The sequence below is a fragment of the Martes martes genome (assembly GCF_963455335.1).
Source record: "Martes martes genome assembly, chromosome: 15".
NCBI classification, from domain to species: Eukaryota; Metazoa; Chordata; class Mammalia; order Carnivora; family Mustelidae; genus Martes; species Martes martes.
The window spans coordinates 5,595,724-5,613,372 of NC_137903.1; the positions used below are offsets into that span (position 1 = coordinate 5,595,724).

The window sequence follows — 17,649 nt, forward strand, 5'->3', positions numbered from 1 at the left end:
GCTTCTCTGCCTACTTGTGATCTCTGTCTGTCAAATAAGTAAATAAAATCTTTAAAAAAAAAAAAAAGCATTAGTATGGAACAGCCTCCAAGATATATTATTCAGTGAGAAAAGGAAAGTGCAGAAATATGTATAGTGTGCTCCCATTTGTGTAAAAGTTTTAAAAGAATATATATGTGTATAGATATTGATTAGTGCATAGAATATATTTGGAGGGATGTACAAAAAACTAGCTGGAGGAGAGGGACCCCTGGAGAAGGGAACTAAGCAGCCAAGAAATGGGATAAGAGGGAGACTTAACATTAGACTCTATATCCTTTTGTACCTTTGAATTTTGAGCAGGTGCATGGGTTAGCTATTCAAAAGCAAATATTTGGGGCCCCTGGGTGACTCAGTTGTTGAGTGTCTGCCTTCAGCTTAGGTCATGATCCCAGGGTCCCACATCCAGCTCCCTGCTCAGCAGTAAGTACACTTCTTCCTCTCCCACTCCCCCTGCTTGTGATCCCTCATTTGAGATATTTTCTCATGCCTTCCTGCCTTACTTGTGCTGTCTTTCTAGAATGACAGATTTCCCCCACTCTCTCCTTGTCGGTGTATCCAGTATACTCATCCTAAGAGTTCTAGTTCAAATGACATCAGCCTTACCCTATTCTCTCAGGCATCGTTACTCAGAATGTACTTTGTATGTTTCCAGGACAGAGATTTTTTGTTTTATGGTGATTGTCTACATATAAGTTTCTTCCCCCCAAAGACTATGTCTTTTCGTCTTGTCAGCAACTTTCAAATATACAATACCATATTACTAACTGTAGTTACCATACTCTACATTAGGTTCTCAGAATTTATTCTTCTTATTAGAAATTTTGTACCCTTTGACCTATATTTCTCCATTCTTCCCTCACCCCATCAGCAAAGTCTTGTGACAATGAAATCAAAAGCCTCATTCCAAATCTCTGTGCTCTGTACCACACAACAGTGCCTACACCCGAAAGTGAATGAATTTTTATTTCACCTAGAAGAGTGGTCTCTAGTGAGATATTACAAAGCTTTGCCTTAGCTTTCTCCAATATGATTTTTTAAAAGATTTTATTTATTTATTTATTTATTTGAGAGAGAGAGTACAAGAGGTGGAGGGAGAGGCACAAAGAGGGACAAGCAGACTTGGTGCCAGGCACTCACTTGATCCCACTGCCTGGAGACCACCACCTGAACTGAAACCAAGAGTCGGACCCCCAACCAACTGAGGTTCCCAGGCACCCCCCAACATGTAATGTTTTAGAGAAAGTAACATATAGCATTCTAACAAAAGACAAAAACTACGTTATTATTCTAATGAACACAGAAAAAGCATTTGGAAAAAATCCAACAGCCATTTATGATAAAAACCCTCAACACCAAGACAGAAAGGAACTTTCTTAACCCAATGAAGAGCATCTGAAGAGCTTATAGCTCTCATCACACTTAATGAAAAAAGATGATGCTTTCCCCCCCTAAAATCAGAGTAAGACAGGGATCTGTGCTCTCAAAACGTTTATTCAATACTGTCCTGGAAGTTACAGCCATTAGAAATTAAGATATAGCATGCTTATAGTTAAGATATAGTTTTGGAGATGGACTATAGAATTTGATGATTAATAGAATCTGACCCAAAATTACTGCTACAGGCTGGATGATTAACAGAATAAACCTCTCAGCAACTTTCAAATATATAATACTATATTACTAACTATAGTTACCACGCTCTACGTTAGGTCCTCACAATTTATTCTTTTTATTACAAATTTTGCACCCTTTGACCTATATTTCTCCATTGAAACATAAATTAAAGCGAAAACTAATGTATTTAGGTAGAAAAAGCAACAGGAAGATACAAAATTCTGCAAAAGCATTGCCAGGTACCTACTGCGTGCCGTGTACTAGAATCCTCACTAGAGGATTTGATTTGATTTGATTTGATTTGATTTGATTTGATTTGATTCTGGAGCAAAAAACAATGTCTAGGCTAGACTAAGGCAAATTTTCCTGCGATCCCTTAACTCCTTTAGCACTGATTAAGAATTCTCTAATTCGATACTGTTAATTCTTCAGGACCCAGGCTGTCTACCATACTTTGATTTTCCAAAGTTTCCAACAATTAGCACGAGTTTAATGCCCTTCTATTGGATGGCTTCTTTGCCTCTGCTACCTGAGCCAAACTACACAGAAGCTAACGAAGCTTCTTCAAATATGTGAACTGCGCGCTTCGGGAAGACAGTGCCTGGCACGGTGCCTAGGACAGCCGAAAACCTAAGAACTCTCCCGAGTTTGGGAAGGCTTCCGAGTTTTCGGAGATCACTTCTCTTCTCTGAGCATGAGCGGAAGTCACCTTTTGGGCAGTCTGCGGTTTTTTTCAAATGATAGGTACCATATTAAGGAGCAATCAACTTCACTCTGCTTTTCCCGTTGCACCCACAAGCAAGTGACCAGGTGACAAATTATTTTCGTTACGGGAAAATAAAGACCACCCTCAAAGAAGTCCTCAGGCAGCCCAACACCCCATCTTCCCATAGTAAAGATGGCGGCCCCCGGGGTGTAGACTACAGGCAGTACCACTTCCGCATTTTTCTTGCGCCCTCGTCCAACATGGCCGACGAGGCCACCCGGCGTGTGGTGTCCGAGATCCCGGTGCTGAAGACTAACGCCGGCCCTCGAGATCGTGAGTTGTGGGTGCAGCGACTCAAAGAGGAATATCAGTCTCTTATCCGGGTTAGTTGTGCTTCTGCGGCCGGCCGCGTCGCAGAAGGGTTGCGGGTAATCAGGTGTCCTTAGGAATAGGCTCCGTGTGGAAGTCGCTTCCGGTTATAAAATTTTAACTCCCCGATTCGTAGAAGGTGGACAGTTGTGGGGCTGGGGGGATTTAAGGAGGTATGGGGGGGGGGAGACAAAAGAAACTCAGTTTAGGAGCCCCGGTGGGGCCAAAACCGCTGTTATTTTAGGGGTCCGTCCTCCCGGAAGATGACGTGTCCCTCTGGCTCCAGCTGTTCCCTCTCCTGGAGGTAGGGGAGGTGGTCCAGAGGAATTCCTGGGGCCCTAAGTCCCAGTCGTTTCTCTCTGTTCCCTCTTTTACTCTTCCTGTGGGAGAAACACACGCTAGGGCTGAAAAGTAAAGTAAGCGTTAGTTGCAGAGAGTTGAGGAGTTAAGCTCACAGTTGGGAATGAGCCATCTTCTCAGCAAATCTCTCTTCTGTGGGAAGAGAAGACAGTCTATCTTCCTCGCGGTGGCCTCTGCCTGTTTCAAAAGCCAGCGGCTCTCCTGACCCCAGAACTTGTTTCCACTAAAACCCCCCCACATTTGTACACCTAGCATCTAGGGACGGGATCCAAAGCTGAATACGGTGGAACCTACTGAGATAAATGAAACAAATCATTATAACATGAAGAGGAGAGAGAGGGAGGGATGGCTAGGATGTTCTGAGAGCAGAAGGTGAGATACCTGATCCACCCTGGGTCTGGTCCGGGAAGGTTTCATAAAAGAGGCAGTGCTTGAGCTGAGCCTCAAAGGGTAAACATAAGTTAGCCCGGTAAGCAGGGCAAGAGGGGGATGTTCACAAAGGAACAGCATGAGCAAAAGCATGGAAGTTACAAATGGCATGATGTGTATAAGGAAACATAAGTAGTTCAGAGTTGCTAAAGCATCAAGCGTAGGGCAGGGAATGGTAGACAAGGCTTGAGAGATAGGCTTGAGTACTTGAATTTTACCTCGAAGGCACTGGGATACCTTTAAAGTATTTTAAGCTGAGGAGTAACGTGCTCAGATTGGATTTAGACCAATCACAGTGAGTAGAGAGGAACAGAGAATTAAAAGAGGTAAGATGGAAGGCAGGAAACAAATTAGGCGGCTGTCACTAAGCCAGGCAAAAAGATGATGACCCAAACTGGATCGTTATAGTGAGGCTGGAAGAGGTAGATCTGAAGAACATTCAGAAGGTAAAATCAGCAGTACATCATGAAGGTTTGGTGGAGAGGAGAGGAGAGGGAGGGTTAGGGATGATTCCCACTGTTTGGCTTGCATTACCGAGCCGATGCTAGTACCGTCATCTGAGACTGATGCAGTGGAGAGATGGTCTGAAGAACCCCGGGGAAGTGCCAAGTTTGAGGTACCTGTGAAATGAAGTTAGAAATTTCAGTATATAATTGGATACTAGAGTCTGAAGCTCTGAGAAATGGTCTGCGTTAAAATAAAGAGTTGGAAATCAACAGCACGCGGGTACTGGTCAAAACCAGGACTCTATGAGGTTCTCCAGGGAAGGAGGAAACCATAAAATGAGTCGTGGGCTGAGGGCAGACACTATCAGAAGTGAGAAGAGAATCCAGGAGATGTCATATTTTGTCCTTGCGAAACTGAGTGGGACGCAACCATCCTATTCTCTTCTCTGAGCAAGTCTCCCACTTACCAGTGTAACTTTGTCTTCAGCTTTCCTCCTGTCAGAAAAGTGGGGTACAGGGGCACCTGGATGGCTTAGTCGTTAAGCATCTGCCTTCGGCTCAGGTCATGATCCCAGGGTCCTGGGATCAAACCCCGCATTGGGCTCTCTGCTCAGTGAGAAGCCTGCCTCTCCCTCTTCCATGACCCCTGCTTGTGTCCCCTCCTCCCTTCAAATAAATAAATTTTTAAAATTTTTTTAAAAAAAGAAAGAAAAGCTGGGTACATACTAAGAGAGAAAGTAATCACACGCTTTTCTTTTGAGGGAAGAGGGACTGCCTTTGGTCTCAACTCTCCCCTCAAAGACCTCATTTTCTGCTTTTAGTATGTGGAGAACAACAAGAATGCGGACAATGATTGGTTCCGACTGGAGTCCAACAAGGAAGGGACTCGGTAGGCAGACCCTCTTGGGAGTTTTGGGTGGGAATCTTAACATGGCTTGAGCATTTTAATGTCCCAAAGCCCACGGCTGGGCCTTCCCTGCCTCCTGGTAGCTGTCTCCGCTCCCATAGCTCCAGAGTTCTCTAATTCCCATCCCATGAGTCTCCCAGAAGAATGGACAGGTTGGATTGAGGTTTGGTCTTTGTTACAGGTGGTTTGGAAAATGCTGGTACATCCATGACCTGCTCAAATATGAGTTTGACATTGAGTTTGACGTGAGTATGATGGAATGAGAAGTATGGAGGTTAGTGGAAGGGGAGGGATTAGGTGATGGTTAGCAAGCTAACCTTTCTTGGAGGGATCAAAGAAAACTTTTAAAATGGGAGGGAAATGCTGAGGTTTGAAGCGAGCATGATTACAGCTGCTTATCTCCATATCCAGAATCCCGGTGTGTACATGCTGTTTGGTGGGGGAGGTAGGGGAGGGTGTCAAACATTTCAGCTCAACCAAGAAATGGGCATTGATTAGATTAGTTCATTTCTGTCCTTCTTCTGTGTCATTAAGGCCTTATGATTTCTCCAGATTCCTATCACATATCCTACTACTGCTCCAGAAATCGCAGTCCCTGAACTGGATGGAAAAACAGCAAAGATGTACAGGTAGGCTCAACAGGAGACAGGAAAAGGCCGAAGAGGACTTAGGAGAGAACTCTGGGTCTGGAATTTTCCCAGAGTTGGCCTGCCTAGAGGGCCTTCTGACCTCCCTCTGTCAAGTCTGGGCAAAGTACTTAGCTAACCTTGTGCTCGATTCTGATCGCTACTAGTTACCTTGTGCTTCCCAGAGGCTACTGTGCTTTATGGCAAACTTTACATGTCAACACCATCTTCCTCTTGTCCCTCTCATAGGGGTGGCAAAATATGCCTGACTGATCACTTTAAGCCTTTGTGGGCCAGAAATGTGCCCAAGTTTGGACTAGCTCATCTTATGGCTCTGGGGGTAAGTTTGGGTTATTTGGTGCATGGGCGGGGGGTGATTAGGCACTTAGCAATGTAAGAAAAGTAACTGAGAATAAACAAGGAGTGACAGTGTTTTCCCTGGGCATGTTCCCATAGAATCTCTCTGGGAAGGAGCTTCTGATGGAACAAGAGATGTTGACCAAGTGGTCGTAATCTCACAGGGTCTCCCTTGTATTGCAGCTGGGTCCATGGCTGGCAGTGGAAATCCCCGATCTGATTCAGAAGGGCGTGATTCAGCATAAAGAGAAATGCAACCAATGAAACATCAAGCCACTGAGGCAGGACAGAGGGACCTTTGATAGGCTACATTCTTGCTCTCTGTGCATCACTCTTACTCATCCAACTGCTTCCCCCCCATACCACTTCACCTATAATTGTTACTAAGTAGCTGCATCAGGCATGCTGAAAAAAAGAACAGCATTGCTACTGAATTCCTAAGGCTACACAGGGAGGGGAAAGACTGGGGCTTTGGGGAACCAAAAGGCAATTTGTGTGCCTTCCGCAGGTGAAGCAGTGTGAGGTCCAGGAAGGCTGGGAGGGCTGAAAGTGGGTGCATAGTCTTTTTGGTTTCTGGAGATAACTCTTCAATAAAAGCTTCCTCTGGTAGTCCGTGGTTCTCATTGGTGGCTGTGAAGAGAGGGTGAGCTGGCTGAGACCCAAGGCACATATACAACTACATAAGTTTGGGAGGGAGGGGGAAATGGAGGATGCTGTGGTTGGGAGCTGGGAAATGAAAGGAAATCTTGGACTGCTCTGCCTCCCGCTGAGACCTGCTTGCAGAGATCTGCTCGTGTCCTCTAGCGGGGTGCCTACTGCTTTGGTCTGCAAGATGCTTGAGGGAATGGTTTTGCAGGACCTGCATTTCCCGACCTCCAGGGATCTTCCCATCCCTACGTGGAGTGCTGGATCCTGCTCCACTGGTCTGCGAGCCGGACCCAGGCCATGGAGCTTCCCACACTGGCACCCCTGCTCCCAGGGAAGGATCTGTGCTGCAAGCCTGGGGGCCATACCATGATGATGGATCTACATCCCTATAGTTTGAAGCGACGGTTTTAAAACAGTTCAGGGCAGATCTGGGCACCGGCGGTCCTAAAGTTGGCTGCGTTTCCATGGTGTCGGCGGCGGAGCCAAGGGGGCGGGTTCACGCAAGCGCCGAGGAAGCAGGTGGGTGGATTTCAAGTGTGGGTGCGCAGGCGCTGTGAGAGGCGGTGAAGCCGGTGGCCGGTGGCCGGGCGGGACCAACAAAGATGGCGGCGGCCCCTGCGGCGGGAGAGATCTGGGCAACAGCTGCGGCTAAAGCTGCAGCCCGGCCCTCGGGGGGGCTGCACGGGGGTAGTAGGGGGTGGCCCTGAGCTGGGGCTTGGCCCCGGCTGGCCTCCCCCGCCGCCTCACCGGGGGACAGGTACGGGCCGGGGCGCTATGGCGGGGTGGGGGGGGGGGCGCGGGAAGACTGCTCCGGACCCGAGAGGACGCCCTCCGCAAAGGCAGGGCGCGGGGGGCTCAGCAGGCCTGGGGGACCTGGGCTGGAGGGACAGCATCCATGGACCGCAGGGAATACGCCGCTGGACCCCGTAGCCAATCAGCGGCCTCGGCCTTTCTGCCCTCGAGGGGGGCGGACCCGGCTGAAGCCCTGCTGTGGTGGGAGAGGTGCGGAGATTAGGGTCGGGGAGTCGTTCGTCCTCCCTCCCCGCCACTGCCCCTGAGCCCCGACACCTCGTTGGAGCCTCAGGGGTGGGGGAGGGAGTGATTCGCAAGTCACTCATTTAGTCGGCTTCATTTGCAGTCCGGAGGGACAGGGGCTGGAGGGTGGAATGCTGTCTTTGGGTTGTTTTCCTTACATCCACACCCTCATTTGTCCAGAGAATCTAAGTGACCCAGGGCACATCCCACTTGATTAGCCAGGTGTGGGGGCCCTTGGCATGAGCGATTAGATCTTAAAGACAGCCGAGATAGAGACTAACATTGGCTTTTCAGTAAAGCTGTATTCTGCAGGTAGGGCCTGAGGAATTTAGAAAGAATCAAAGCGGTGGGCTGCTATCATTCATTCATTTACTCAGTGGATACTAAGTATTGACTTTGTGTCACACACTGTGCTCGGTAGTGGGGCTAGGTAGACATGGTTCCTGCCTTCAGTGTATGTGGAAGCTAGCGTGGTAATGTAGGTTCCCACCTCCCTCCACATTCAAATGCTGACCCTCTCTTCTCCTCCCAGGTCCAGCCTGTGGTGTCCACAATGCCCCAGGCCTCTGAGCACCGCCTGGGCCGGACCCGAGAGCCACCTGTTAATGTCCAGCCCCGAGTGGGGTCCAAGCTACCATTTGCCCCGAGGGCCCGAAGCAAGGAGCGCCGAAACCCAGCCCCTGGGCCGAACCCCATGTTAAGACCTCTGCCTCCCCGGCCAGGTCCCCCTGAGGAACGGCTCAAGAAACTGGAGCTGGGACGGGGACGGACCTCAGGCCCTCGTCCCAGAGGACCCCTTCGGGCAGATCATGGAGTTCCCCTGCCTGGCTCACCACCCCCAACTGTGGCTCTGCCTCTCCCTTCCAGGACCAACCTAGCTCGTTCCAAGTCTGTGAGCAGTGGGGACTTGCGTCCTATGGGAATTGCCTTGGGAGGGCATCGTGGCACTGGAGAATTAGGGGCTGCACTGAGCCGCTTGGCGCTCCGGCCTGAACCTCCCACCCTGAGACGTAGCGCCTCTCTCCGCCGCCTCGGGGGCTTTCCTGGTCCCCCCACCTTGCTCAGTATACGGACGGAGCCCCCTACTTCCCATGGCTCCTTCCACGTCATATCTGCCCGGCCCTCTGAGTCTTTCTACTCCGATGACAAAATGGTGAGGACTTGCCAGCACCCGTGACCTTCCATGCCCCTGTTCCTCTCTGTCTCCAGCTTTCTTGCCATCACATGGCTTGCTTTTCCCTCTTTTCCCCCAAGTTCCGATCTCAATCCCTCATTACAGCAGCTTGGACTCTCCACTCCCTTACTTAAGTACCCTCAAGCTTCCGAGACCTTTTTTGGGTTTTCTGACTCCCCAGCGTGGTGTGCCATTTCGATCCCCAGGGAATTAACCTAGCCATTTGGAATTCTTCTCCGGGTCCCCAGGCCCTTACTCTCCCTTGCTTCATCTTCTCTCCCAGGATGCTACCTAGGCCTAATTGATCTCTGGAGCTGAAGAGGGGCGGGCTCAGAACATCTGAGTTAGCGTGGTGGCCCATTTCTGAGCTAAGTGAGCTAGGTTGATTGCAGTTGGAGCCATCAGGAGAGGGTTCAGGAAGGGGCCACGGGGGCGGGAGGGGGCTTTGGGGGAAGCAGGGTGGGTGTGGGGAGCAGCTGGGCGGCCATGCCTGTGCTTGGGGAGCTCCCCCAGGAGCTACAGCGCCGGCTGGCTGGGCAGAGGAGGAGGTGGGGAACAGGCGGGACAGCCATGGCCGAGTCCGTGGTGCACTCAGCTGTGATGGGCTTACTGCTCATGTCCAGTGAGGTAGGGAGCCCCCAAGAGCCCGTGAGGGAAAGAGGGTGGAGCTTGGGGGTGAGGTACAGGAAGGTGGGAAAGCAGTGGGCCGCGTACTGTTGAAAGGTTGAAGTGCCGGGGGGTATATGTGGGAACCTGCTGACTCGCCTTTGACCTTCCAGGCTCATCACACGCTGCTTCTGGGCTCCGGTCATGTTGGCCTCCGAAATCTGGGGAACACGGTGAGAGCCGTTCTCCTGTCTGTCAGTGAAATGGTGCGGTGGGGGGGGTGTGGCGCTGACTTGGGGAAGGAGAGAGCTGAAGCTCTTCTAGGCTTCCTGGCCCTGGTCAGCAGAAATAATGGCAGTGTCTCTCCTCCCCTCCTCCCCACCCCCCACCCCCCAGTGCTTCCTGAATGCAGTGCTACAGTGTCTGAGCAGCACTCGGCCTCTGCGGGACTTCTGTCTGCGAAGGGACTTCCGGCAAGAGGTGCCTGGAGGGGGTCGAGCCCAAGAGCTCACAGAAGGTGCGGCAGCCGCTCCTGCCCCCACCTTTCCAGTCCTCTCCCCAGCCTCTGGGACCATCTGCCAATCATGGCAACCCCAACCCTCAAATCTGGCGGCTGTATCTGGTTGTGCTGGTGCCTGCTTCCCTGGAGGCTGTTTTCCACCCTCCGAGCCTCCCTGGGCTTGCCTCTTCCAGTCAGTAACCTCTGTTTCCCCACACCCACCCCAACAGCCTTTGCGGATGTGATCGGTGCTCTGTGGCACCCTGACTCGTGTGAAGCTGTGAATCCTACTCGATTCCGAGCTGTCTTCCAGAAATACGTCCCCTCCTTCTCTGGATACAGGTGGGAGAGCCGGAGGGTATGCAGTTTCTCTCTGGCCATGTCTGGGGCTCAGGCCAAGCAAGGGCCCTGGCGGCATGGCTCGGGACCTTCAGATGCTCTCCGTCCAGGAAAGGGGGACCGATGTCTGGGCAGGAGAGAGTGTCTTTGGACAGGGGGTTTGGGGAGGGGGAGGGGAGGACGGTGTCAGTTGCCCACACCCTGTTTCTGGCTGTAGCCAGCAGGATGCCCAGGAGTTCCTGAAGCTTCTCATGGAGCGGCTACACCTGGAAATCAACCGCAGGGGCCGCCGGGCTCCGCCCATCCTGGCCAGCAGTCCCGCTGCTCCCTCTCAGCCCCGCCGAGGAGGAGCTCTGCTGGAAGAACCTGAGTTGAGGTAAGGTCGCTCCCCCCCCATCTTCCCGGTAGTTGCTCCTCAGCATGCATCGCTTAAGGAACTGAGCTCGTCAAGCCTGAGGATTTGGGGTCCAGGAGAACATTCAGCTTAGGAAGCGGTTTGAGAAGCAGTGCCGAAGTCGTTGGGAAAAGAGGCCGAGGGGTGCAGATGGGGTCAGGGGATAGGGTACGGATGTCCCTGAGCCAAGGGAGAGGGGATAGCAGCTTTACAGCCGGGAGCAAAGAGAGTTTAAAGCCCGGGGAAGTCAGCTGCTCTTCCCTTGTTCCTTCCTTTTCCTCTTCCCTTGGATTCCCCCAAAAAGTCTTCTGAAGTGGCACTCCTTTGAGACTTCTCAGAAATGTCGAGAAGGAGCCTAGGGTACGGGTGGGGTGCCAGACCCTGTGAGTCATTTCCGTGGTGCCGGGGGTGCCCAGGGATCCCCTCGTCTCACTGGGTGCTCTCCACCTCCTTTGATCCATGGCAGTGATGACGACCGAGCCAACCTAATGTGGAAGCGTTACCTGGAGCGAGAAGACAGCAAGATTGTGGGTACGGAGCGGGCAGAGCCGTGCAGCACGATCGGTGCGGGAGGTTGTGGGCTTGGGAGAAAAACTGACACCGCAGGGGCGTGGGGACGGGTGAGACGATGGAAGTGTGGACGGGGCTGAGGGGTTTGTTAGGAGCGCCGGCGCTGGGAGAGGAAGGGTCGGGCCGAGGGCTGGGAAGAGACGGGAACCCAAGGAAGCATCTCGGGCACCCCGCAGTGACTGTTTCTCCCGCCTCTTCACTTGTCTAGACCTGTTTGTGGGCCAGTTGAAAAGTTGTCTCAAGTGCCAGGCCTGTGGGTATCGCTCCACGACCTTCGAGGTTTTTTGTGACCTGTCCCTGCCCATCCCCAAGGTGGGATTCCAGAGGATTCCAGGGGTGGATGGGACATGGGTTCTGTGACCCTTCCCTACCCACCCCCAGAGCGTGGGAGGGAGCCCTGTGGGTCTCTGAAGTAGAACCAAAGCCTGGATTGATTGAGAAGAGTTGGAGATGGAAATTCAGAACGTACTGACCTTTCATTCCTGTTTCCCCGCCTCAGAAAGGATTTGCCGGGGGCAAGGTGTCTCTGCGGGATTGTTTCAGCCTTTTCACCAAGGAAGAAGAGCTAGAGTCAGAGAATGCTCCAGTATGTGGGGTTTCACAAGGGATACAGTAAGGGCGGGAGACCTTGCGAGGGGGGCAGAGGAGCTATGGATGGAAGGGGTCACATGATGCTTTGGTATAGGGAATAATATTTATAGGTCTGGGCTTGTGTTGGAGTCTCGGGTATGTCCTAATACTCCTCCGGCCGAGGGGAGTAGCCCAGAGGATACAGGAGTCACGGGGAGCATAGTGAATTTGTACGTGAGTCAGGGAGTCAGAAAAGCCAATCGAGGGGAGGAGCAGATTAACGTGACATTATTTGACATTTCTTCAGGTGTGTGACCGATGTCGGCAGAAAACACGAAGTACCAAAAAGTTGACAGTACAAAGATTCCCCCGAATCCTTGTGCTCCGTATCCTGATCCTCAAATTCTTCTTTCTCCCATCCGTATTCCCCCCATCCTGCATGTTCCATTTGGGAGTTGACTCTTCCTACCACACTCCCGGGGTGTGTTCCCAGAGGGGAGTGGACAGCATTCAAGACCTCAGCCCCCTTCAGAGGCCCTCTGCCCCCCAAATGCTCCTTAACTAGGGCTTAGATCTTAATCGATTTTCCGCCTCCCGAGGCTCCATCAAGAAAAGTTCAGTAGGTGTGGATTTCCCGCTGCAGCGACTGAGCCTGGGGGACTTTGCCAGTGACAAAGCTGGTGAGTCTGGAAGGGAGGGATCTGAAGAGCTCCCCTGAAGGGGAGGGGGTGTGGGCCTGGGCCCCAGCACTGTGCAATTCTGTGGCCTCGGAACCCCCAGGAAGCCCTGTCTATCAGCTGTATGCCCTCTGCAACCACTCGGGCAGCGTCCACTACGGCCACTACACAGCGCTGTGCCGGTGCCAGACTGGTTGGCATGTCTACAATGACTCTCGGTGAGAACAGCCTCCCACGCCATCCCACCCCATTCCCACTGCAGTTCGCACACTTTGCCCTAATCTGCAGCAGCCCTGGGACAGCAGAGTGCGGGGTGGGGGTTGGGGGGCAGATGCTGGGAGGATGATCTGCCCGGGAGGAGGGGAGGAGGGGATCCACGGCAGTGATCCCAACCCCCGCCCCGTCTGCCTTCTCCCCAGCGTCTCCCCTGTCAGTGAAAACCAGGTGGCGTCCAGTGAGGGCTACGTTCTGTTCTACCAACTGATGCAGGAGCCACCCCGGTGCCTGTGACACCCCCCCACCCCCGAAGCCCTGGCACCTGTGAAACCCGTTCAACACCCTTAAGCTCCAGGCTCCCCATTTACCTCAGAGACGTCTATTTTTGTGTCTTTTTAACCGGGGAGGGGGGAGGCGGTGGTTGTAGCTCCCATTATTTTTTTTATTAAAAAGTACCCTTCCACCTGGAGGCTCCCTTGTCTCCCAGCCCCGTGTACAGAGCTCCCCAGGCCCCTGCCCGTGTACAGCCCCCAGCCCCTCCACAATCTCACTTTTTGTGAATAAATTTATTAAGAAAAAATGATGTCCTTTTCTGTATTTGTGCTTAGGGGGTGGATACGGAACTGGGCCCAGTTGGGGGCGCCCCCGGCGCCGGCGGGGGTGGGGGTGGGGGGTGGAGGTGGGCGTGCCGGACCCGGACACGCGGGCGCCGACGTTTGCCGGAGCAGCGAAGGTCTACGTCGGGGGGAAAGAGGGAAGGCGAAGCGGGGCCTGGCGAAGCTGCGGGGAAGCCGGTGCGAGCACTGGGGCGCCGGGTTCTGCCCGGAAGGGGGCTGTCCCCGGAGGGCGAGGCACCGAGGACCCCTGTTGACAAACACGCGGCACGTTGCCGGGCGGCCCCGGCTCCCGTAGGCCCGGGCTGTTGCTAACATCAAGGAGCTGTTTACGGCGCCGCCTCCCCACGGAGCAGCCCCAGCGACTCTATCTGCTCTCCCTACACCCCGCGCTCGCGGGGCCTCCCCCAGGGCCGTCACCCTCCCCGGGCCTGGGAAGCCGGCGGCTGGGCCCGCGGACCCGGCTCCAGCCCGCGCCGCCGCAGCCCTGAGGGCGGGCAGAGCCGGGCCGGGCGCCCTCCCCCGGCCGGCGCCGAACCAGTTAAGCGCTGCTCCCGGCCGCCTCGGCGCACAGCGGCCGGCCTCCGCGGGGTGGGAGGAGCCGCCGCCAGCTCTGTGCTTTCATTGGCTGACGCGATCCGGGGCCTCCCGGGGCCCACCAATCCGGAGGCGGGGGAGCCCGGGGACCGCGGGGCGGGGCGGAGCGGACGCGGAGTCCGAGGGTCCGTAGTGGGCGGGCGGAGCGGTGGCCTCCGACCCGCGGGCCTGCAGGGGCCCCGCGGCTCCCCGAGCCCTGCGCCCGCAGATAGCGTGGGCGGTGCCCTTATCCGCCTCCCCGGCGAGCGCCCGCCGAGGGCCCGGAGGCCTCTCTCTCCGGTTCCCTCGGCCTCTCTTGGGTGAGTCCTGGGCTCTGGGCGGGACCTCACTGGCCCCTCCTCGTCCGCTGGCTCCGCCGTAGCTGCCCCCGAAGCGGTGAGTGGCAGGGGTGGAACGTGGGACCTGCGCGGGGGCTTCAGCAGAGCAGGGTGCCCCCCGGTCAACCTGTCCGATCGCCCCTCTCCCTTAGGCTTCCCAATGGGCCGGACCGTGGTCGTGCTGGGCGGCGGCATCAGCGGCTTGGCCGCCAGTTACCACCTGAGCCGGGCCCCCTGTCCCCCCAAGGTGAGTGCCCCATCGCGCCAGAGGGATCCCCTTTAATACTCTCTTCCCGTTTCCGGCTGAAGGGAGGGCGCCACATCTTCCCTTACGGACCCTTCACCCCGCGGCTATAGGCCTTGCGGCGTGTCTCCCCACTCCTGTCCCCAGGTGGTCCTGGTGGAGGGCAGCGAGCGTCTGGGAGGCTGGATCCGCTCGGTCCGAGGGCCAGGTGATGCTGTCTTTGAACTTGGACCTCGAGGAATTCGGCCCGCGGGAGCCCTGGGAGCCCGGACCCTGCTCCTGGTGAGAGGATGATGGAATGCCCAGGAGGGCTTGCAGAGGGGCCGTCACCAGAGGACAGACTTGGGAGGAAGTGCTGGTGGGCCAGTCCTTTCCTTAGTTTCTCCTCTTCCTGAGGGTGTTTGGAGAGCAGGTTTCTGAGCTTGGCTTGGACTCGGAAGTGTTGCCTGTCCGGGGAGACCACCCAGCTGCCCAGAACAGGTTCCTGTACGTAGGTGGTGCCCTGCATGCGCTGCCCTCTGGCCTCAGGTAACGCTGTCACCTCATTGCCGCACCTCTACCTTGCCCGCATCCTCTCACCCCTTCCATTTCCCCACCTCCCAGTCTGTCAGCCCTCCCAGCAAGAGGAGCCACGTGAACGGAAATGACTGTGCCTTCCTCAGTGCAGGGGGCTCTTCCGCCCTTCACCTCCCTTCTCCAAACCTCTGTTTTGGGCTGGGCTGAAGGAGTTGACCACGCCCAGGGGCAAAGACCCTGATGAGACTGTGCACAGTTTTGCCCACCGCCGCCTTGGACCCGAGGTAACACGGCCCAGAGGCCCCCAAATCCCTCTCCTGCTAAACAGCAGCAGAGCCCCCTACTCAGACCTTCTGCCTAGGACTCTCCTGTATCATTGGGGAATATTCTCTCCCTCTCTTCACACCCAGTAGTCCCCAGAACTCAGCACTGAGAGTGAATGCCTTCACTTCCCTCCCATTCTTCTGTTATAATGGGACTGCTCCCCTCCTCGCCCCCAATCCTATCCCACCCCCAATCCCTACCTTGCGGGGGCAGTGGGAAGTCATCCCTGTGGCTTCTTCTTCCCTGGCCTCTCAATCCCAGTCTCGTCCTCAAGGTGGCGTCTCTAGCCATGGACAGTCTCTGCCGAGGAGTGTTTGCAGGCAACAGCCGGGAGCTCAGCATCAGGTCCTGCTTTCCCAGTCTCTTCCAAGCTGAGCAAACTCATCGTTCCGTTTTACTGGGGCTGCTGCTGGGGGCAGGTGAGTGGGGGTTGGTTCAAGGGGTGACGATATTAAGGACCGCCGGAGTAAGGGACTGGAGGCCAGGGGTGCTGTTTTAATGATCCTTCTTTCCCTCCTCCTCTGCAGGGCGGAGCCCCCAGCCAGACTCGGCACTCATTCGCCAGGCTCGAGCCGAGCGCTGGAGCCAGTGGTCACTGCGGGGAGGGCTGGAGACGTTGCCCCAGGCCCTTAACACCCACCTGACTAGTAGGGGCGTCACTGTTCTCAGAGGCCAGCCTGTCTGTGGGCTCAGCCTCCAGGCAGAAGGGCGCTGGAAGGTAGGAGAGCCCCGCAGTGTGTAATATGTGTTCAAGTCTCCATCTCTGCCTAAATGGCCAGGGTCGTTAGGAGTTGCTTGCTGTTTTCTTGCCTTAGATCCTGTATGAACATGGGCTATCCTAGGGTCTTGGGCCTTATTTGTAGACGTTTCTCCAAGACCTGTTTGATCCAAGTCTGGGTAGGAGTGCTGTTGGAGAGTGGCTTAGACAGGGGAAGGGACAGCCCAGCTCCCCTGCACATCTCAGGGGCCACACTGGCTTCCGTGCGGCCCACGGCCTGGAGTGCTGGCAGTTGCGGGCTCTGTGCTGACTTCATCCTGGAGTGCACTCGGTCTCTCCTGCCGGTTTGGTGCCTGGGAATCTGAGGCAAAATTCCCATTGTGTCTGTGCCTCCCACATTTTTCATCCTGTCAGGTGTCTCTAGCGGACGGCAGTCTGGAGGCAGACCACGTGATTAGCGCTGTTCCGGCTTCAGGTAATGGGGTCGCCCCCGTCCCCAGCCAGAATGGGGCTAAGTGTAGCTTCCGGGGCCAGCAGGACCACACTGTGCCCGACCTGGTCGTCCCTGTGGGAGTCTGATCCTAGGGAGGGTCGGTGAGCCCGCTGGGAGCGCCTCCTGAAGGCCTCTGGCTGCTCTCCCCCAGTGCTCAGCGGGCTGCTCCCTGCCCAGGCCGCACCTCTGGCCCGTGCCCTGCGCGCCATCACTGCCGTGTCCGTGGCTGTGGTGAACCTCCAGTACCGAGGAGCTCGTCTACCTGTGCAGGTACATGTGGCGCAGACCAGCGAGAGCCGCCGGGCGGGGCCCCCAGGCACCTTCCTTCCTGACCAGGTCTCTTCCTTCCTCCAGGGATTTGGACATTTGGTGCCATCCTCAGAAGACCCAGGCGTCCTGGGAATTGTGTATGACTCAGTTGCTTTTCCTGAGCAGGACGGGAGCCCCCCGGGCCTCCGAGTGACTGTGAGCAGTGGCAGATTTGCTTAGCAGAAGTTTCCAGAGAGCTCCTCTGGGCCCAGTAGGTAAGGCCAGGCTAGTCAGTGCCACATTCCCTCCCTAGGTGATGCTGGGAGGGTCCTGGTTACAGACGCTGGAAGCCAGGGGCTCCGTCTTATCTCAGGAGCTGTTCCAGCAGCGGGCACAGCAGGCAGCTGCCGCCCAGTTAGGACTGAAGGAGCCCCCGAGTCACTGCTTGGTCCACCTGCACAAGGTGAGCGAGGAAGTGCCGCTCGGCTCCCACCGAAGGCAGGGACGGTGTTATCTGTTGCCATCTCCTCAAGCTTGGCCATCAGCAACAAAAATTCCCCTGTATCCCCTCTTCTCTCCCCAGAACTGCATCCCCCAGTATACACTAGGCCACTGGCAAAAACTGGGTGAGTTGGGAAAGCGGCTGTGCTGAGGAGGGCAAGGAAACCAGACCCCGGCGGTAACAGTCCCATCATCTTCTCCTTCCAGAGGCAGCAGCCCAGTTCCTGGCTTCTCAGAGGCTGCCCCTGACTCTGGCTGGAGCCTCCTACGAGGGGGTTGCTGTCAACGACTGTATAGAGAGCGGACGCCAGGCAGCAGGCCGGGTCCTGGGCTCAGAACCTAACAGCTGATCCCCAACTCCCACCTCCTCCTGGCCATGCTGGCGGCTCCTCTTTACCCACGAAAATAAAAGTTGCTGGGTTGTTCCGTCACCTCTGGGCATACGGTGGCAGGGGAGGGAGCGGGTCGCAAGGGGAGGCACAAGGTGCCTGG

General features: G+C 55.2%; 3 protein-coding genes across 15 annotated transcripts; all 3 read left to right on the forward strand.

The window, feature by feature from the left end:
- The first annotated feature begins 2,374 nt into the window (after positions 1-2,374).
- On the forward strand, positions 2,375-6,465 carry UFC1 (ubiquitin-fold modifier conjugating enzyme 1). The gene is made up of 6 exons (XM_080824624.1): positions 2,375-2,745; positions 4,788-4,855; positions 5,055-5,118; positions 5,426-5,502; positions 5,749-5,839; positions 6,040-6,465. The coding sequence occupies exons 1-6, from the start codon at positions 2,623-2,625 to the stop codon at positions 6,118-6,120; spliced, it is 504 nt and encodes a 167-aa protein (XP_080680750.1). The 5' UTR covers positions 2,375-2,622; the 3' UTR covers positions 6,121-6,465.
- Positions 6,466-7,066: 601 nt separating this feature from the next.
- USP21 (ubiquitin specific peptidase 21) lies at positions 7,067-13,155 on the forward strand. 2 transcript variants are annotated; one of them, XM_080824636.1, is made up of 13 exons: positions 7,067-7,261; positions 8,072-8,692; positions 9,493-9,552; positions 9,716-9,836; positions 10,049-10,160; positions 10,375-10,533; positions 11,018-11,082; positions 11,330-11,433; positions 11,621-11,707; positions 11,999-12,077; positions 12,264-12,371; positions 12,472-12,586; positions 12,788-13,155. In XM_080824636.1, the coding sequence occupies exons 2-13, from the start codon at positions 8,093-8,095 to the stop codon at positions 12,876-12,878; spliced, it is 1,701 nt and encodes a 566-aa protein (XP_080680762.1). In that variant the 5' UTR covers positions 7,067-7,261; positions 8,072-8,092; the 3' UTR covers positions 12,879-13,155. The 2 variants fall into 2 exon arrangements, with proteins under 2 accessions (XP_080680762.1, XP_080680763.1); XM_080824637.1 differs by having other exon boundaries at positions 7,083-7,261; positions 8,072-8,431.
- A 733-nt stretch (positions 13,156-13,888) lies between these two features.
- Positions 13,889-17,588, forward strand: PPOX (protoporphyrinogen oxidase). Of its 12 annotated transcripts, none has more exons than XR_013967977.1 (13): positions 13,889-14,094; positions 14,265-14,359; positions 14,504-14,638; positions 14,736-14,884; positions 15,024-15,156; positions 15,471-15,615; positions 15,724-15,914; positions 16,329-16,389; positions 16,559-16,677; positions 16,762-16,931; positions 17,030-17,119; positions 17,240-17,282; positions 17,365-17,587. XR_013967977.1 is itself a non-coding variant. In XM_080823929.1 (13 exons), the coding sequence occupies exons 3-13, from the start codon at positions 14,568-14,570 to the stop codon at positions 17,505-17,507; spliced, it is 1,299 nt and encodes a 432-aa protein (XP_080680055.1). In that variant the 5' UTR covers positions 13,889-14,170; positions 14,265-14,359; positions 14,504-14,567; the 3' UTR covers positions 17,508-17,588. The 12 variants fall into 12 exon arrangements, 11 of the variants coding, with proteins under 11 accessions (XP_080680055.1, XP_080680053.1, XP_080680050.1 ...); XM_080823929.1 differs by having other exon boundaries at positions 13,889-14,170; positions 14,753-14,884; positions 16,762-16,872; positions 16,970-17,119; positions 17,365-17,588; XM_080823927.1 differs by having other exon boundaries at positions 13,889-14,170; positions 14,769-14,884; positions 16,762-16,872; positions 16,970-17,119; positions 17,365-17,588.
- The last annotated feature ends 61 nt before the right edge of the window (positions 17,589-17,649 follow it).